The 19530-nt window shown below is 36.7% G+C and overlaps 1 protein-coding gene across 1 annotated transcript in view; it reads left to right on the top strand.

Moving 5' to 3' along the window:
• PUM2 (pumilio RNA binding family member 2) overlaps nucleotides 1–19530 on the top strand; it is a 101696-nt gene that overhangs the window by 50018 nt on the left and 32148 nt on the right. The window contains 5 exon segments of the mRNA XM_021697569.2: nucleotides 1075–1115; nucleotides 1117–1218; nucleotides 2375–2504; nucleotides 14828–14971; nucleotides 15085–15366. Of these exon segments, the coding sequence (XP_021553244.1) occupies nucleotides 1075–1115; nucleotides 1117–1218; nucleotides 2375–2504; nucleotides 14828–14971; nucleotides 15085–15366 (699 nt within the window).

Below are 19530 nucleotides of genomic sequence, written 5' to 3'. Positions count from 1 at the left end.
ATCTTTAAATTTTTTAATGCTTTTTACTTTAGTTGATTCAGTACAGTTGTGTACTGGGCTCTACTTTTCTCCAAAACAAAGTAAAACCAAGAATTTAACTTTATAAAATGTTAAATAGCTATACTAAAATCATACCAGTGGAATTTTAGGCCATCTTTGTTGTATCAATCCATAATAATGACATCTTATTCATCAGCTTAATGGTGGGGCTATATGTGCATGCTATTTCCTCTCCTGGAAGCAAATTTATCTCAAATAAATAGAATAGAGCAATAAGAATTCATTCTGGTTTTCCTACTTTGCTTTTGCATGTCTATGTCTGTCTGTGCTTTATATTACCTAGTTCTTTCTTGTCTTGACTCACTAGTCCCATTTTCCTAACCATATAAACACTGAAGTTTATTTTCATGTGATTTTCAATTGTTTTGTGAGGATTTTGACTAATTCTGTTTCAAATGTGAAGAATATGTTTAATAAAAACTTAATTAAAAATATTTTTAAATTCAAGAGTTACAATTCAAGTAACAGTTGTAGCAAGCTTGGTACCAGAATGTTCCCTAGTTTTATGTTATAGATTGCAAATAAAAAGATAAAAGTGTTTTTATTGTTGTAATTCTTTTCAGTAGTCAGAAAATGATCTTTCTTAAGAGAATTTGAATTGAACATAGTAAATCTTAAAATTTTATGACGTCTAATGTTCCCTAAAAATATTATGTGTTTGCCAGTATCAAACCCGTAAACTGGCATTCAGTAGATGTTGGATACATTGCTAAGTGTCCTGTGAATTCATTGGTCCTCTTGACGTTAGCTTTACCACCTCCACTAAGGCTGCTGCTGTCACTCCTGAATACTTTCTCTTTTAATAAACATACCTGAATGAGACTGTCCCCCTAATAGAATCAGAAAAAAATAGAAAGTATGTAGCAGATGTTAAGTGGGTAGAGGATTATAAGGACATTTGCTCTAAGTCTTACACACTGTTCCTTTTTATGATCTAATGGTAACTGACCTCATTTATCTATAAAATGTAAGTAACTTTTTTTTGGGGGGGGGGGGGGGGGGTGTGGGGTTTAGGTCCAGCAGTGGTTCCACCTCAGTATTATGGTGTTCCGTGGGGGGGTGTATCCAGCCAATTTATTTCAGCAACAAGCTGCAGCTGCGGCAAACAACACAGCAAATCAGCAAGCAGCATCACAAGCTCAGCCTGGACAGCAACAGGTATAGGCCTGCCTTCATTAAATTAATACCTGGAGAGTCTCTGAAATTGCATGAGTTCCTTGTCAAGATCTGTGTCTTTTCATCATCTTCATTATGTAATACAGTACCTAGTATATAATTGATATACAAGTATTGATTACATTTTTTCTAATTATATGAATTTAAAGATTTGGATGTACTCCCATTTCTATGTTTCTGTTATTGAAACTCTTGAAATCTCTAGCAGTTTTTAATTTTCTTTTCATGACCTCTTCAAGTGTGCTAATTTTCCTATCAAAGTAATTAACACTTCATTTTCTTCTGATTATTTAAATTACTATTTTAAATATTAGTATATATCTGAGCAGAAAAAGATTAATTACTGGGTACTTTGTATTTTTAAGCAAGATGAAAATATATTCACTAAACATTAGATTTAACTTCTTAAAATAGAAAATCTTTATTACAAAGCTGGGCCCCCCCCCCCCCCCCCGCTTTCCTGGAACTATTTTAATAATGTAGAAACACTATTGATGATTTCAGAATTCTGGTTGTCAATTTCTTCATATTTATACCAAAGAAGCAACTTAATTCCAAGAAGAGTGTTACTTGACAACTAAATTTTGTTCTAAATTTCCTTTATATACTTGAATACTATACTGATGTTCTGTTGAAGCTGTCCTTTGGCTCAGTCCTTGTAGATTATACCACAGCATGATTTAATAAATTCTTTTTTAACCTATATCTTCTTTGGGCAAACATGAAAATACCATACTTCCTGAACAATACACACACCTACATGTGAGGCTTACTTACACAGGTGGTATTAACAGTGAATCCCCCTTGTCCTGAATTCCCCTCTCCAAATAAATTTCTCTTATTTTTAGTAGTACATTGGTAATTTAAAGACCACAAATACTAGAAATAATTTTCCCCAAAGGCCTTCTAAAATTTCCATGTTACTTAATAAATTGTTCTAGTTGTCAAGAGCCAGTGATTGTGTTTTTGATTTTAAGTATTTTATATTTTTTCATGCCAAATCAACATTTCATTGCACATAAATATGTTCAAAGAATATCCAGAGACCGTGTGTCATACGTAGAGAGTTGCCCAGGATAAGTTTATTTATCTGTTACTTTATAATTTCATTTTTAAGGAAATCATTTGTCCTTTGTAGGTTCTTCGAGCCGGAGCAGGTCAGCGCCCTCTTACTCCCAGTCAGGGCCAACAAGGGCAGCAGGCAGAGTCACTCGCAGCAGCAAATCCAACTTTGGCTTTTGGTCAGGGTCTTGCTACCGGCATGCCAGGTATATAGTTATAGTTAGTTAATTGTAGAAATTTGCATAGGTTTGAAATGTTAAATGTAGACACATTGAAGAGTGAAAAAACTCAAGAAATGTCTTTAGAGTCTTGCCTACCTTGCAATAAGTTATTTAGAACTCAGATGCCAATAGTTGAAATCAGTACTATTCGTGAGACTTAACATGAATGGCATACATGTACTAGAATTCTCAGTGCATCCATTTTTTCTTCTGTGTATGGCATAAACTGTAGCATTTTCCCAACCTAACATAGCCCAGAATTCTTGAAGCAGTATTTCAAGAATAAAATCAGTTAGTTAGAGCTGGCATGTAAAGTAAAACTTCTGTTTGCCATTGCTGCCAAAGAAGAAGGTCACTTCGTTAATATTCAGAAGTTTGCAGCTAAATTTTTCCAATTTGAACATTGTTCCTTTGTGTTCAGCCCATTTATAGTATTTTAAACTGTTATTTATAACCTGAATAGTGTCTTTGAAATATGCCTTTGAAAGCCTAATACAAAGAAAATTATAAAGATTTCTTCCCATTACCACACTACAACTTTCAGAAAGGGCCAACAAAATACATTTTTTTGTGAAGTAGATATTTATGAAACCAGATAGAAAATTACTACTTCAATAATAATGGAAGGAAGGTATTTTTCTTAATCTGATAAAAGCACTTGCTATGTTTATAAAGTGAAATTTAAAGCTGCATTTGAATAACAGTAGGTAATGGGTCACTTCCTATTCCTTCATTCTCTCCACTCCTAAAGACTCATTCTCTTTTAAATATGCTGCTTTTTCATTTTTAGTATATGAGTAGTTATATAGATTGCTAATTAATGAAATGTGCGTTCCAGTTTCCATTTAATTGTAATGTAGTTACATTTTCTATTCATATCACTTCGGAAATGGGTTTAATGTACTGGAAAATAAGTGTAGTTGAGGGTTTCTTTTATGTGTTACGTGCTGCTGAATATTTCTGTATGTTACTTTAAGGACTTCTCAATCGATTACATTCATTCTATTTTCTCTGAGATTCTGAGGTCTGATTTTATCATCTTGTGTAGCCCTCTGGGTAAAGAGAAGATGTTAATACTGCAGTCCCTGAAGTACAAATAATAGAATGGAAGTGTTCTTGTCCGTTTTTTTTTTTTTTTTTAACCCCAGCCATGTACTTGCTTCGGGGAATCTGCTTTCCTGGAGCCATTGTGGATTAGAGACCTTTGAAAATGTACAGTGAAGCTGAAGTTACAGATGTGGAGGGACATGGAAACAAGGCTAAAGGGAACTGAGCTGAGAGTTTATGGAAGACACTGCTAAGACTACTCTGGGCTCCTCTTTCTACCACTCACTTTTAAGCCCTGCCTCCATGATTCCTTTGCAGTAATCCTAATACTAACTCAGTAACAATTACAAAGTATGACCTCCTCTCCTCCATTCTTATTTTTCTCAGTTCTTTATTGTGTTTCATCATATTGATGATGTCCAACTCTTCTACAACTGCTCTCTACCATTACATTACCTTCTGTGATCTTTTATTCTCCTGACTTTCCTTTCTCATGCTTTTTATCAAGTCTCCCTTTCCTCTGTGTATATCCTTAAAAATGAAAGATAGTCTGGCTTAGTGACTAGATGCTTTGGAGTCAAGTCTGCCTAATTGCTGTAGCACTTAGTCATGTGACCTTGGCCAAGTTACTTTCCTCTTTGAACTTAACTTCCAGTATTGGGACAATAGATACTTTACTTTTTTGTGGGGGAACGTCTGTCTACTTTTACCTTTTCAGCCATCATCCCTCTACCAGTAAACTAGAGTTTACATCTACATCTTGGATTCTTTGCTGAACACTTAACACATTTCTGCTTTTGTATAGGACATTACCGTGTGTGTTTCAGCCACTCTTCAAACTGACAGTGTCAAAAAATGAACTCTCTCCCAGATTTACTTACCTTACTGTTTATTTCACTATTAATATTAATTCCACTATCCTCTTTTTTTCCAGTACCAAAATAGTTTTATTTTCAACATTTACTAAGTTTAAGTTGTGCTAATTTCTGATATGTAAAAATGCGTATCCACTTAACTAGATGTACACACATATAAATACATAACAATGTAATTCATATCCATAGTAATATTTTAAGTTTTATCTATACAATTAATTTCAATTCAGGTCAAATATTTCATCTTTTACGATAAACCTAATCTGTTCATGAGAATCTTCATTCCCTCTGAGGTAAAGAATATAATCCTGGGTAGAACTGGGATATGGTACTGCGATGGTCAGAACTGCTCCTAGCCCATACAGGGTACCTTGGTACAACTTAGAAAAGAAGCCACATCGTCTGAGTAGGTATGGCCATATACCCATAAACTAAGCTTGGTGAGTGGAGCCTTAGGATTTCAGCTCTCATTGGTTATCTCAGCCAGGTCCCCTTGTACAGGACACAGCCTGCATGTAGGAAGCCATCCTAGAGGGGGCTGCGCAGTGGTGGTGCAAGCAGAAAGGAGTGATCAGGCCACCTTTGTACAGGTTTACTCCTTGCTCCAAAGACTGATCTAATTTGGCTGAGTTTGGTCAGATAGGGGGTCTCTTCTTCAAACCACTAATGCTAATTTAGTTCAGGAGAGCGGTCTCCTTGATGGAAGATCATTTTCACGCTTAAGTGTGCAAATGGCTGTGCCATATGCAAGTGGACTTTCAAGGTTTAGTCTTAAGAAAACAACCCAATGTCAATTCTTGACTGCTAAAAATTATGCTGTCCAGCTGGCTATAAGGGAGCTATGCAATTTCCCTCTTTTAAGTGTCTTTAGTCTTGAAGTACAAACTATAAGGAAGGCTTGTTCCAAAACTATTAAGATGAATTCATCACTTGGAGTGGGAGCTCAAACCACTGCTCTCGGAGCCTCGGCTTGGCCGCCTTTTCCCAGAAATAGTCTGGACTGTCTGAGGGGAGGAAAGAGGGCCAGCAAGCAATCTCTGTGTTGTGCCCTGGCCCCGGGCCCACGGGCCAGAGGACCAGGGCCATGGATGTCCCCATCTGCACACCTCAGCAAGGCAGATGCTTGCTTGGTACCACGCCCTCAAGGCTGTCCACTATCCTCTTGAACTAGAAACTTTTGGTTTCAGCCTCTGTATCATCTTCAGCTTTTGATTTTCTTCTGTGCTCCACATTCAGTAACTTGTCCGTTCTTTTTTTTTTTTTTAAGATTTTATTTATTTATTTGAGAGAGAGAGAGAGAAACAGCATGAAAGGGGAGAGGGTCAGAGGGAGAAGCAGGCTCCCCGCTGAGCCGGGAGCCCGATGTGGAACTTGATCCCAGGATTCCGGGATCATGACCTGAGCTGAAGGCAGTCGTTCAACCAACTGAACCACCCAGGCACCCAGTAACTTGTCCGTTCTTAATCATTCTGTCTCCTATTTATTTCTTTTCATCTCTGCTATTCTTTTTTTTTTTTTTTAAAGATTTTTTTAATTTATTTGAGACAGAGAGAATGAGAGAGAGAGAGAGAGCACATGAGAAGGAGGAGGGTCAGAGGGAGAAGCAGGCTCCCTGCCGAGCAGGGAGCCCGATGCGGGACTCGATCCCGGGACTCCAGGATCATGACCTGAGCCGAAGGCAGTCGCTTAACCAACTGAGCCACCCAGGCGCCCCTCATCTCTGCTATTCTTGTTCAGCCTCTTCCTTACCCTCCCACTAACTCTGTCTGCCTCCAGTCTTTTCTATTCATCTTTTTATTCTCCTTTCATTTACCTTTCAAAAATACAGGTTAGTTTATACCATTCTGGTTCTTGATATTTTTAGTGATCTAATCCCAAACTATCTAATTGGTAGTATCCTTCTACAGTGCTATGCTTTAACACACTAGATCATATACTGCCCCCCAAAAATACTTGTACTTTGATGCCTCTAGCCCTAGCTAATGACTTTTCACTTAGAATACCCTTTTGTACTTTATAAGCAAAATTGAGATATATAGAGTTTAACATTTTCCTTTTTTTAAACTAGCTTTATAAACATTTTGTAATTAGCTTTGCTTGTCATCCTTTAATATCCTTTCCATGATGCCTTCCCAATCTTTCTTTCCCAGTGCTTTTTCATCAATAATTATCCTTTCCTTTCGGTTCCTGTAGCACATAACTTGACCTGTCTTTAGTACTTCTGTCTGCCTTACATTTCATTTAGCTATTTGTGATTTATTTTCTCAATTCTGCACTTATTTTTTACCATGTTTAAAGGTAGAAAATGTCTTAAAATTAAAGTGGAACAGCTTTTTCTATTTCTCCCCGAATGGCAGTTAGTAGATCAGTGTCATGTCTTAAAACAAAGTGGCATCTTAGAATTAAGGAAATAATACATTACACACTCTACTAGATGGTACAGGTTTTTGGGGTGCCTGGGTGGCTCAGTCGTTAAGCGTCTGCCTTCGGCTCAGGTCATGATCCCGGGGTCCTGGGATCGAGCCCCGCATCGGGCTCCCTGCTCGGCTGGAAGCCTGCTTCTCCCTCCTGTACTCCCCCTGCTTGTGTTCCCTCTCTCGCTGTCTCTCACTCTGTCAAATAAATAAATAAAATCTTAAAAAAAAAAAAAAGGTACAGGTTTTGAGTATGGGGACCATGTCTTTTTTTTTAAGCCCATGGCTCTTTTTAGACTCTCTCAGTAGTAGAAAGATAAGTACAAATTAGCTTTTGAATTGAATGATCATGAAAATGCTAAAAATTAAGCTTGTGAACTACACCTAAGACAACAGAAGGGGAATATAAGAGGCTCAAATGCATACATTAGAAAATAAGTTTCTACTTAGTAACTAAGGAAGAGAAAAAACCCAAAGAATTGTAGAAGGAAACCAAATAATAAAGATGGGAGCTGATGTGAATGAAATAGATGGCAAACATACAATAAAAAGAGTCAGATTATCCCAAAAGTTATTTTCTTTGAAAGACTTAATAAAATTGATAAACCTCTGAGAGACTTATAAAAAAAGATTTAAAACAGGCATAAATAGCCAGTATCAGATAATCATTGGAAGCTATTAGGAACAATCTCATATTAGCAAACGGGAAAATGTAGACAAAATGGACAAATAACTACTGAAAAATGTAACCAAACAGACTTGAGGATATATAGAAAATCTGAAGTCCATTACTATTAAGGAAATCAGTTAAGTAATCAAAAATTTTCCCCCACAAAAACTTTAGGCCAGCATAAAACTTCAGTGGTGAATACCAGGTATTTGAGGAGGAAATAATTTCAATTTTTAAAATTCTAGAGAATAGAAAAAGACAGTGTATGTCCCAAGTCATTTTATGGGACTAGCAAAATCTAAATACTAAAACCTGTCACATTCAGTGCAATCCCTGTCAAAATCCCACCAGCATTTTTCACAAGACAATCCTAAAATTTGTATGGAACCACAAAAGACCCCAAATAGTCAATGCAGTCTTGAAAAAGAAAAGCATAGCTGGAGGATATCACAGTTCTGGACCTCGAGCTCTATTACAGAGTGACAGTCATCAAGACAGCATGGTACTGGCACAAAAACAGACACGTAGATCAATGGAACGGAATAGGGAGCCCAGAAATGGACCCTCAACTGTATGGTCAGCTCATTTTCAATAGAGCAAGAAAGAATATCCAGTGGAAAAAAGACCGTCTCTTCAACAAATGGTGTTGGGAAAATTGGACAGCCACATGCCGAAGAATGAAACTGGACCATTTCTTACACCACACACAACATTAAATTCAAAATGGATGAACGACCTAAATGTGAGACAAGAAACAATCAAAATCCTGGAGAACACAACAGCAACCTCTTGAACATTAGCCATAGCAACTTCTTACTAGACAAATCTCCTGAGGTAAGGGGAAACAAAAGCAAAAATGAACTACTGGGACTTCATCAAGATAAAAAACTTCTGTATAGCAAAGGAAATAACAAAACTAAAAGGCAGTCTTCAGAATGGGAGAAGATACATGCAAATGACATCTGATAAGGGGTTAGTATCTAAAATCTACAAAGAATTTACAAAACTCAACACCCAGAAAAAACCAAGTAGTCCACTCAAGAACGGGGCAGAAGACTGGAACAGACGTTTCTCCAAAGAAGACATATGGATGGCTATAACAGACACATGGAAGGCTACTCAACATCACTCGGCATCAGGGAAATACAAATCAAAACTACAGTGAGATACCACCTCACACCTGTCAGAATGGCTAAATTTAACAATATAGGAAACAACAGATCTTGGCGAAGATGCTGAGAAAGGGGAACTCTCTTACACTGCTGGTGGGAATGCAAACTTGCGCAGCCACTGTGGAAAACAGTATGGAGGTTCCTCAAAAAGTTAAAAATACAACTACCCTGTGATCCTGTAATTGTACTGACGAGGTATTTGCCCAGTGGATACAACAATACTGATTCGAAGGGGTACGTGCACCCCAGTGTTTATAGCAGCAGTATCAACAATAGCCAAACTATGGAAAGAGCCCAAATGTCCATCGACTGATGAATGAATAAAGAAGAATGGCTTCTACTCAGCCATTAGAAAGAATGAAATCTTGCCATTTGCAGTGATGTGGATGGAGCTAGAATGTATTATGCTAAGTGAAATAAGCCAGAGAAAGACAGATACCATATGATACACTCATATGTGGAATTTAAGAAAGAAAACAGATGAATGTAGGGGAAAGGGAAAAAAAAAAGAGGGAGGCAAACCATAAGAGAGACTCTTATTTGATAGAGAGCAAGCTGATTGAGGGTGGGTGGAGGAATGGGTATTAAGGAGGGCACTTGTGATGAGCACTGGGTGTTGTATATAAGTGATGAATCACTAAATTCTCCTGAAAACCAGTATTACACTATATGTTAACTGGAATGAATCTATTTATTTATTTTTAAAGATTTTCTTTATTTGATTGAGACAGACACATGAGAGAGAGAACACAAGCAGGGGGAGTGGGAGAGGGAGAAGCAGGCTTCCCACTGAACAGGGAGCCGGACGCGGGGCTCGATTCCAGGACCCTGGGATCATGACTTAAGCCGAAGGCAGATGCTTAAAGACTGAGCCACCCAGGCGCCCCACTAACTGGAATTTAAATAAAAACTTGAAACTTTAAAAAAAAAAAAAAGAAACTTCAATATTAAGAAATAGAAATAAAAACGTCTAAATTTACATCGATCAGAAAGTCAAAATTATTCTACTGTAATCCTTCTTAGTCTTCATCTCTTTGTAAAATCCGCTTTCAGATTACAAATCCTTAGACATATCCAAATATTTTTGGGGGGCGCCTGGGTGATTCAGTTGGTTAAGCGTCTCCCTTTGGCTCAGGTCATGATCCCAGGGTCCTTAGCAGGGATCCTGCTTCTCCCTTTGCCTGCCACTCCCCCCTTCTTTGCATGCTCTCTCTCTGTCTCTCCATGTGTCTGTCAAATAAATAAAATCTTAAATAAATAAACTTCTAAAAAACCACCAGTGTCCAAATATTTTTTAAAACGAAGTTAATATGTTGCATTTAGAAAATAATGTCAAACCTGTCAAGGACCGTGTATAGATAAGGAAAATTACAGGCCAGTCACACAAATACGGATTTAGAAATCCTAGATTATATATTAGCAAGCCAGATCTAGCAGTATATAAGCAGGATAATATATGATGAACAAGTTGGTTTTATCCCTAGAATTCAAGAAGAACTTCAGGAAGTCACATAGTGTAATTTGCCACATTAAAAGATTAAAAGAAAGCAATCACAAGAACTTAAAGCCTCTTTGGCAAGTTAGGATTAGAAGATAACTTAATATGCTAAAGGGGGAATTGACACCCTCCCCCCAGTGGATAACAAACTACCTCTTTATGGGAAGTATTGAAAGTTTTAAGACTGGGAACAAGACAGGGATTTTTATTTACACTTCAGCATGTTAGAGACCCTGGCCAGTCTATAACATTAGAGAGAAATGAGAAAATTCTGTAAAGAAGAACTAAAAATGTCATGAAAAAATATGATTGTATATTAAATGAATCTGTAGATAAAGTATTAGAATTAAAATGTTCTTGTTAAGGTTTTTGGATATGAAAATCAATTTAAAAATCTTTTCTGTTAACAGGATACTGTTTGAAAATGAAACTTTAAAGATTTTTAATTTATTTGAGAGAGAGTGAGTAAGAGAGAGAGAGCATGAGTGGGCTGTGGGGGAGAAGCAGAGGGAAAGGGAGAAGCAGACTCCCTGCTGAGCGGGGAGCCAGATGTGGGGCTTGATCCCAGGACTTGGAGATCATGACCTGAGCTGAAGGCTGATGCTTAACCATCTGTGCCAACCAGGTGCCCTTGAAATTGAAAAATTTTAAAGCTAGTGACTTAGTGGTAGCAAGTACCTACGACTAAATTAAAAAAAATTATGCATGATTTCTGTGGGAAGCAGGTTTGCTTAGACATTAAAGGAGACCTAAACAGAGACACCTCTGGACAAGTAGGTATTTTAAATATGTCACTTCTCCCTATTAATGCATTAAAGGAGACCTAAACAGAGATACTTCTGGACAAGTAGGTATTTTAAATATGTCACTTCTCCCCCTATTAACCTGTAGTTTCAGTCATTCACAATCAGAATTGCTAACACATTCTTCCTATGGTATTTTGACAGCTGATAGGAAAATTTAATGAAAATACAAAGGGTCAATCAAGATTAAGCCACAACACTCCTAACAAAAATAAGTAAAAGGACTTGCTCTATTCTGAATTAGTCTGGAGTCAGACTTACTCTAAAGCTGCAGTTAAATTACTGCATGGAGAGAGAAACAGACCAGTGTAACAGAATAGAGACCCCAAAGGTGAGATCCCCAAAGAAATGGACAGCGAATAGCAAAGAAACCCTACAAAGCTGTAAGGAGGGGAATGACTTGTTTTACAAGAAAGATGAAATGAAATTGGTTGTTTTGGAAACAAGATGAAACTGAACCCCAGCCCTGCCTTGTGTTCAATAACCAACTCCATTTGGATTTTTAGACCTAAATATGAGAAGTGGAATTTTAAAGCTATTATAATACAGGGACATTTTGTTACAAAATAAAGGAAATAATAAATTTGACACCATCACCCCAAACGTCACCATAAAGAGAATAGAAGGTCAGGCTAGGAATGGAAGAAGATATTTGCTATATATTAAAATAGTGAAAGACTTAGATACAACATAAAGAATTCTAAACTAGTAAGATAAGGCAGCCCAGTAGGAAAATGGGTAAAAGACTTGAAAAAGCCTCTTCGAAGAGAAAAATCCAAATGCCCAATTTGCATATGAAAAGATGCTCGGCCTCCTTAGTATGGGGAAAAAATCAAAACCACAACAGATTACTTCTGCTTATTTTCCAGATTAGCCAGATTTAAAAGTCTGAGAATTAAAGACTTAACTAAAGTCACAGAGCAGTTGAAACTAGTACCAAAGTAGCAAGAGTGTAAATGTGCACAATCATGTCAACTCCTTAGATATATACCTTGGAGTAGAGAAATCTGCACACTTAACATACCAAGATACGTGTACCAGAATGTTTATAGCAGTACTATTGGCAGTGTCCCCCAGTGGTGTAAATGTGGAACAGATAAATGCATTGTGGTATCCATCCATTGAGGTGCAGTAATGGAAATGTATATGTACATGTACATGTAAATGTACAATAATGGAAATGTATATCTGTATACAACCACACGAATGAATCATACATGCAAATTTTTAAGTAACCCAAAACAAAAATGTTGGTTAAGGAGGGATGCATTTATGGGTAGTAGAGTAGTGTGTAACACAAAGAGAGGAGATTGTGGTAGAGCAGGGACCTATGAGAGGTAGGGTTCTGGGCAGTGGTTCTATTTCTTAACTTGGATGGTGGTTACAGTTTTTTTGGTTGTAGGCATTATATTGTACTTTTGGGTTTTGTACTCTTTTTTTTTTTTTTTTTTTTTTTTAAGCGTTTATTTATTTGACAGAGACACAGCGAGAGAGGGAACACAAGCAGAGGGAGCGGGAGAGGGAGAAGCAGGCCTTCTGCCGAGCAGGGAGCCTGATGCGGGGCTCGATCCCAGGCCCCTGGAATCATGACCTGAGCCGAAAGCAGATGCTTAACAACTAAGCCACCCAGGCGCCCCGGGTTTTGTACTCTTATGTGTTTTATTTCACAACAACAGTAAATTTTTAAACAAAGTATTGTGCTTTGCTTAATAGAGTACATTTTCTGTACTTTAAGAAATTAACTCTCAGCCTCCTCTTTCTCCCCTCTGGCCCTTTTTACAGCAGAACTCCTCAGAAGCATTGTCTGAACTTGTTTGTGGTTCTTCCATTCTTGACTCAATTCACCACAGTTTGGCTTTCATCCCTTACCATAATGACTTCCATGTTGCTAAACCTATTGGTCCGTTCTCAACTCTTCTTAATAGCTTTTAGCAGCATTTGACATTGTTGATCACTTAGCCTTCATTGAAATTCTTTTTTCTTTGGCCTGCAACACACCACATTGTTCTCATTTTCTTTCTTCTTTTTTTTTCTTTTTTTTTTTTTTTTTTTTTTTTTTTAAAGATTTTATTTATTTATTTGAGAGAGCGAGAATGAGAGAGAGTACATGAGAGGGGGGAGGGTCAGAGAGAGAAGCAGGCTCCTCCCGGAGCAGGGAGCCCGATGCGGGACTCGATCCCGGGACTCCAGGATCATGACCTGAGCCGAAGGCAGTCGCTTAACCAACTGAGCCACCCAGGCGCCCCATTTTCTTTCTTCTTACTGGCTATTCCTTCATAGTTTCTTCCCTGGTTCCTTCTCTCTCCAACCTCTTAATCTGAAGTTCTCTGTCCATAGATCCCTTTTTAATTTTCTTGGTGATTTCATCCTTTATAGCTCCAGCTTGGACCTCTCTTCTAAAGTCAAGACTTTTATGTTCTATTTTGACATCTCCAGTTGGATATCTAATAATCTCTTCTCAGATTTATCACATTCATTCTGTGAGGAGAGGGCTTGAAAGCTCTGCCTTCCCGCCTAGATTTTGCCCTATATGTCTCTTTATTTGGCTGGTCCTCCTAATTTATATCCATTTATAACAAAACTGTAGTTGCAAAACAGAATTACGTATTTAATTAAAAACCTTTGCATATGGGGGCACCTGGGTGGCTCAGTTGGTTAAGCAACTGCCTTCGGCTCAGGTCATGATCCTGGAGTCCCTGGATCGAGTTCCGCATCGGGCTCCCTGCTCGGCAGGCAGTCTGCTTCTCCCTCTGACCCTTCCCCCTCTCATGTGCTTTCTCTCTCTCTCATTCTCTCTCTCTCAAATAAATAAATAAAATATTTAAAAAAACAAACAAACAAAAAAACCTTTGCATATGAAAGTGTTGGCCCTAGTGGTGAAGGTAGTGTTTAAATTTAAAACTATCAGAGGTTGCCAGTGCCTTTTTGCAAATGGTTGTCAGGCTGCTGAACCTGATTCCTTGTCACTGTATAAGACAGCCTTTCTCAACCTGACTTCTGGGAGGGGAGCTTTCCTGCATTGAAGTATCTCCTGTATGTAGTTAACTCCTCTCCTGTGCATCTAGAGTGGTACTTGTTTTATAGTATCCTTGGGAGAATTGGCAAAATAGTCACTTTTCTGTTCACAGTAGTTACTTTCTGTTCTGTGGTTAAGATAAGGAATCCCTGCTGAGAAAGGCTGCTAAGATACAAACTTCATTCTCCTGTAGTTCTGAATAGTGCAGATTGTCACCTGTCTTGTGCTTAAGGCTATGATAAAAACTAATGCCTGCGTGATTTTTATTCAAACTTTAGCTTGAGAACCTTTACAAAAAGAGTTACCTTAATGATTTTTAAAGTATCTGTTTACATCATGACTTAAGTTTTTAAATGGATGCTTACAAATGAAAATCTGAGGGAATGCTGGTAATGAAGCACTTGGTTTAGAACTTATTAAAATTGCCTAATCAACAATTCTTATAGCGTTCTATCTCACATGCCTTAGTCTTTCCAATCTCCTCTCAGAACTAATAGATAATATTTTTCAAATATCAGTGCTTGATAGCCTATAGTTTCTATATCAAACAAGGTACCTTGTTATTCTGTGGTCTGTAAGTGGAAGGCAGCTCTTAAAATTTAGAGAAAACAATACACGCTATTACATTTCCATATATTTAGTAAGTAATATCTTCTCAGATGTGTTTGTTTTTCATATCATAACTAATGATTTTATATTAACAGTATACAGTTATCTTTTCTGGTTGATAAAAACAAATGCAGGGGGAAATAAACATGCATGTTCCTATAATAAATGTTTTCATTAGTAAACATTTATTTTAATATTATCTAGGCTATCAAGTACTAGCTCCAACTGCCTATTATGATCAGACTGGTGCCTTAGTGGTTGGCCCTGGAGCAAGAACTGGCCTTGGAGCTCCAGTTCGTTTAATGGCTCCAACACCTGTTTTAATTAGTTCAGCAGCAGCACAAGCTGGTAAGTGTAACTGATGTTTTCAGGGATAATATTTTTCTGGTGTTCTTTGAGATAATTTAAAAATAAATAGTCTTTTGAGTAGTTTCAAGAAGTATCTGAAATTTATTTTCCAGCAGCGGCAGCAGCAGCTGGAGGGACTGCAACCAGTCTCACAGGCGGCACAAACGGTCTCTTTCGGCCAGTTGGCACTCAGCCACCACAGCAGCAGCCGCCGCCAAGCACCAATCTGCAGTCTAATTCGTTTTACGGGAGCTCTTCTTTGACTAGTAGCTCCCAGAGCAGTTCTTTATTTTCTCACGGACCCGGCCAACCTGGAAGTACATCTCTTGGCTTTGGAAGCAGTAGCTCTTTGGGTGCTGCTATAGGCTCCGCCCTCAGTGGATTTGGTTCATCAGGTAAGTTGCCTTTTAAGATGAGTGTACTCTGCTAAGTGGACATGAGGTATATGTATATTTTTAATAATAAATATTAATAAATAGCTTGTAGCATAGAAAAGACAGGAATAAAATACTGGTTTATTAGTTTAATTCTGTGCCAAAAAAACTACCTCCTGCAAATCTTTTAAGTATTTATGAATGTATTTATGAATGTTTAGCTCATTTCAAACAGCCCATCTTTTACCCAGATATAGTACATTTTCCCCTGGCTTTAAGAATTGTATTACTGTAATTTTTGTTTTAGTAAGGTTTGTTTGGAGCAATATATTTTATACTAATTACTAGCTCTTCCTTATTCTTTATATAATAATGATTAAGGAAGTAAATATTTTGCCATCTTAAATTTCTGGTATTTTAAAATAATTGTCTTTGTGTGCTTATCAGATATTCTTATTAAATGCTAGTGGTTTGTTACGGTTTTTTAGTTGGTATGATACATAAAAATAAAATACAATGAAATGTTCTAAACAGAAGCCCCTAGGAAACTACCAATGTGCTTATCTTTTAGACTAAATAATTTAGCCTTTATCACTAAAAATTCATCTAAAAGGATGTTTCTTCTCATATCCTGGTTTTATGTAGAATACTTAACAAATTTAAATTTGAAGTAAGCTTCACAAAATAATTTACCCACAACAGACTGATTCTGTAACTGAGGAATGACTAGGTGAAGTCAGAAGAGGCCCACATTGACTCCCTATTGATACACCTTGTGGTATCATTCTTTGAGGTTTCCAGGAAACATTAGAGGAAAAATAACTTACCCTAGTTCTATTGGTACAGTTAATTGGCAGCCTTTTCTTCCTGAGGGGCAGGGCAATTTATTCAGACCTCAGGAGATTTTCTATTTCTGTAAAGTTCTAGAATCTTTAATACCTGCTTCTCATTGATTTTCCCACCACCTTAAAATACTATATGCTTTTCTGGTGTGGAAAATGGCAAAACTAATATGGGCCAGTTGTTATTAAATATGTTTGCCTGTTTTCTAAGAAAGGATCTTCTGAACTTTCAACACATAAGAGGTATGGTCTAAAACAGCTATAAACTTTTAGATGCAGAATGCTTTTTTTGTTATAATGAAGTACAATAGGGAAATAATCACAGTTGTAGAAACAAAGTTACCTAAAGAATGGGCACAAGAACTTCTGAGGGAAAATCAGGTGAACATGTAGACTCTTCAGTCTTTTAATTTTTCTACTTGAGTTTTTCATTTCTTTTGGATTTCAGTATTTTTATTTCTACCCAAGCACTCCCACAGGACTCATTTTTTATTTCTGATACAGTTGACAAGCATTTTCTCCCAAATAATCTAACATGCTGAAGAAAACTGAAAGAAAATATAACTTAAAAGATAAACTTTGTAGAAATAACTAGTTTCTAAACTAGAGATTATAGACTAAATAATTCAGGAAAAAACAAGAGATGAGCTTTGATAAATCTCCTATTCCCTTTTCTAATAAAACATGTCACTGATGGTCTGGAATAGATTTGTAGGTCCCCTTATCCAGTTCTTTCAAATTCCCATTTGTCTCTTAGTTGTTAAGGCCCTTTCCCCCAGCATTCAGGAACTGGTTGGCATGAACATTTTGTTCCCTACACATATTTCCTGCAGATGCCTCTTTCCCAAAAACTGATCTTCTTCATGCCTCCCTTATTTTTAATCATTGCTTATGCAATTCTGACTACCAATCTGGGTGCCTCTGTTTACCTTGCTTCAGAGGGCTTTAGCAGTTGCCACTCCTGGATGCCAGTACATAGCCTGTCATCTTCCCCTTCCTCTTGGACATTTTGTGAGAGTTATTCAAGTGCCGCACGTGTGTACTCTTAAAACAGGTCTACCCGCTGCCATTTCAGCATTATGGCAATTCCATGCCTCTGTGAAATCTAAAACGATAGTATGGTTATGTGCACATATACAAACACAGAATCAGACACACAGTCATTCTCTTACCTATATGATGAAATTATTAACACTTATCAGTGTTAAATACCCCAGCTTATAACACAGTTGCTAGGAAGCTTAGCCATTATAATATAGTAACTAAATCATTCTTTCTATGACCCATTATTTAGAAAGTGTTGGAAGTTTGTAATTTAACATTTTATGCACAGTTGACAAATTAGTGACTTCACTGTTGGTCTAGCCTTTTAGATATTTTAGGTATACTTTGTTTCATATTTCATAGTCACACTGTTGGAGATAATTTAGGCATATAGTAAAAGTTAAAGGAGCCAGATTTTAGGTTTAAAATAAAACTATTTCTGAATTACTTTTAAATGTTTGGCTTGGCTTTTCCCTTTTGGAGGAAAATAATATTGCATGTATCAAAACTGTGGGGTTTTTTGGTTATTTGCCAGGGGAATGACAGTGCTACTGCTCTCATTAGAGAGCTGTTGTCTTCTTCTTTGTCAGTTAAATTGTTTTCTGAAATAAATAGGAATTTTAATTGTAGCCATGTTCTAGAACAATCACTTTGACAGTGTCCTTTTAAATTAGCATAGTTAATGTAGCATATGTTGACAGTTTTGCCAAAAGCAACTCAAAGAAGAAATATTTATTACATTAGTGTTTATATTTGGTTTTGCTATTAAAATGCATATAGCTATATAGTATTTCCCTGTTATGATATCTTAAAATGTACAATTTTTAATAAAACATGATTAGTTTTTCAGAAACCACACTGGCTGGTATAAAAGGTTGACTTGTGTTTTAATATTTTGCCTCATACAGTTGTGTGAGCCTGGTATTTTTCTTTTATAAGAATCTTGAATTTGGCAAAACCAATGTAATTGTTTTCTATTTGTATTATAAGCTTAACTTGGTCTACCCATCATGTGCTCTGCTTAATTTTTCTCTTAATTTTTTCATTATACCCTAATGACCTACTTAAAATTGACTTATGATTAGAAAACCAAGACCTAGTAGAAACTTTAAAAATTCTCTTGAAAAATGTTACCATATTGGTCCGAATACAGAGCTTGTTCTTTAAAACCTTGACAAGAAACATACGAAATTCCTTTAGGTGTAAAAGGCATTCAGTTAAAAAACAAAAAAAAGGCCAGTGTTTAGAAATAGGAAAGAAGTACTTGAAAATGTGGCCGCTGAGACTTCAGAATTGGGAGTTTTGAACAGCCCTTTTAAACACTTGGTAAAGAATTTGATTATCCGATGTGTCGATTAACAGATCTTGGGTTATTTTTTTGAGCATGCATCAGTACATGGTAATGAGATTCTACCATTGTTTTATGATTTTGTGGAGTACAAAAGGAAAAAAGGACTAGAAGGTTGAATTTGGGATTAAGTAAAAAGAATTTAGTATGTAGTTCAGTAAGAGATATATTATGAGAGAATTGTATATTATCTAAGAAAAAAAAAGGCTTATCAGTCTTCACTTGAGTAAGGGCCTTGTAAAACCGGTAGTAGAATTTTAGGAATGGACGATCCCAAGGGGTAAGTGAAAGCATGTCTTTGGTGTGGTAACAGTAATGAGAGCTATTAATTTTCTAAAAGGACGGTTAGTTTTTCATATCTATTTTGTAACTTAGTTGTTGAAGGATAGGGAGAATGTGTAATGTGAAAAATACTGAGAAGTTAGTTGTCATCTCTTTTTCACAACTGACTGATATTCGGGCCAATATGGACTTAAAGGACTATGGTTTGAACACAAGCCGGAAGCAAAATTAAATGTGAATGGTGAAGGAAATGTATTATTAATCTATTTATCAGGGTAATCCTTTCTTGGCATTGAGTTGAAGTCTAAGAACCTGATTCCAGAGATTAGGACACTACCAAAATTTAATCTTACTGGAATTTAATCTCTAGCGTCTCCTAAAGCCGACACCTTACAATTCCAGGGTTTATAAATCATACCAGGGTATTAAAGCACAGTAATCATATGTGTCAGTGGTAAATATGTGTGAAATAATAAACATACGAGTGCTCTGTTAAGTATTTGGTTACTTTATTGGGGTGCATTTATACCCTTTTATGATTAATAAGTTAGTTTATATAGTTATCACAGTAATTATCTCCTCCATAATGTTTCTAAAAATAATTATTGTGATCACTTCTGTTATTTCCCAGCAAGAGTTGGGGATAGGTTTTATTCAGTTAACACATGT

The sequence above is a fragment of the Neomonachus schauinslandi genome, chromosome 10, assembly GCF_002201575.2.
Source record: "Neomonachus schauinslandi chromosome 10, ASM220157v2, whole genome shotgun sequence".
NCBI lineage: Eukaryota > Metazoa > Chordata > Mammalia > Carnivora > Phocidae > Neomonachus > Neomonachus schauinslandi.
The sequence above is the reverse complement of the archived record's forward strand: the minus strand, read 5'-3'. Positions and strand labels throughout refer to the sequence as shown.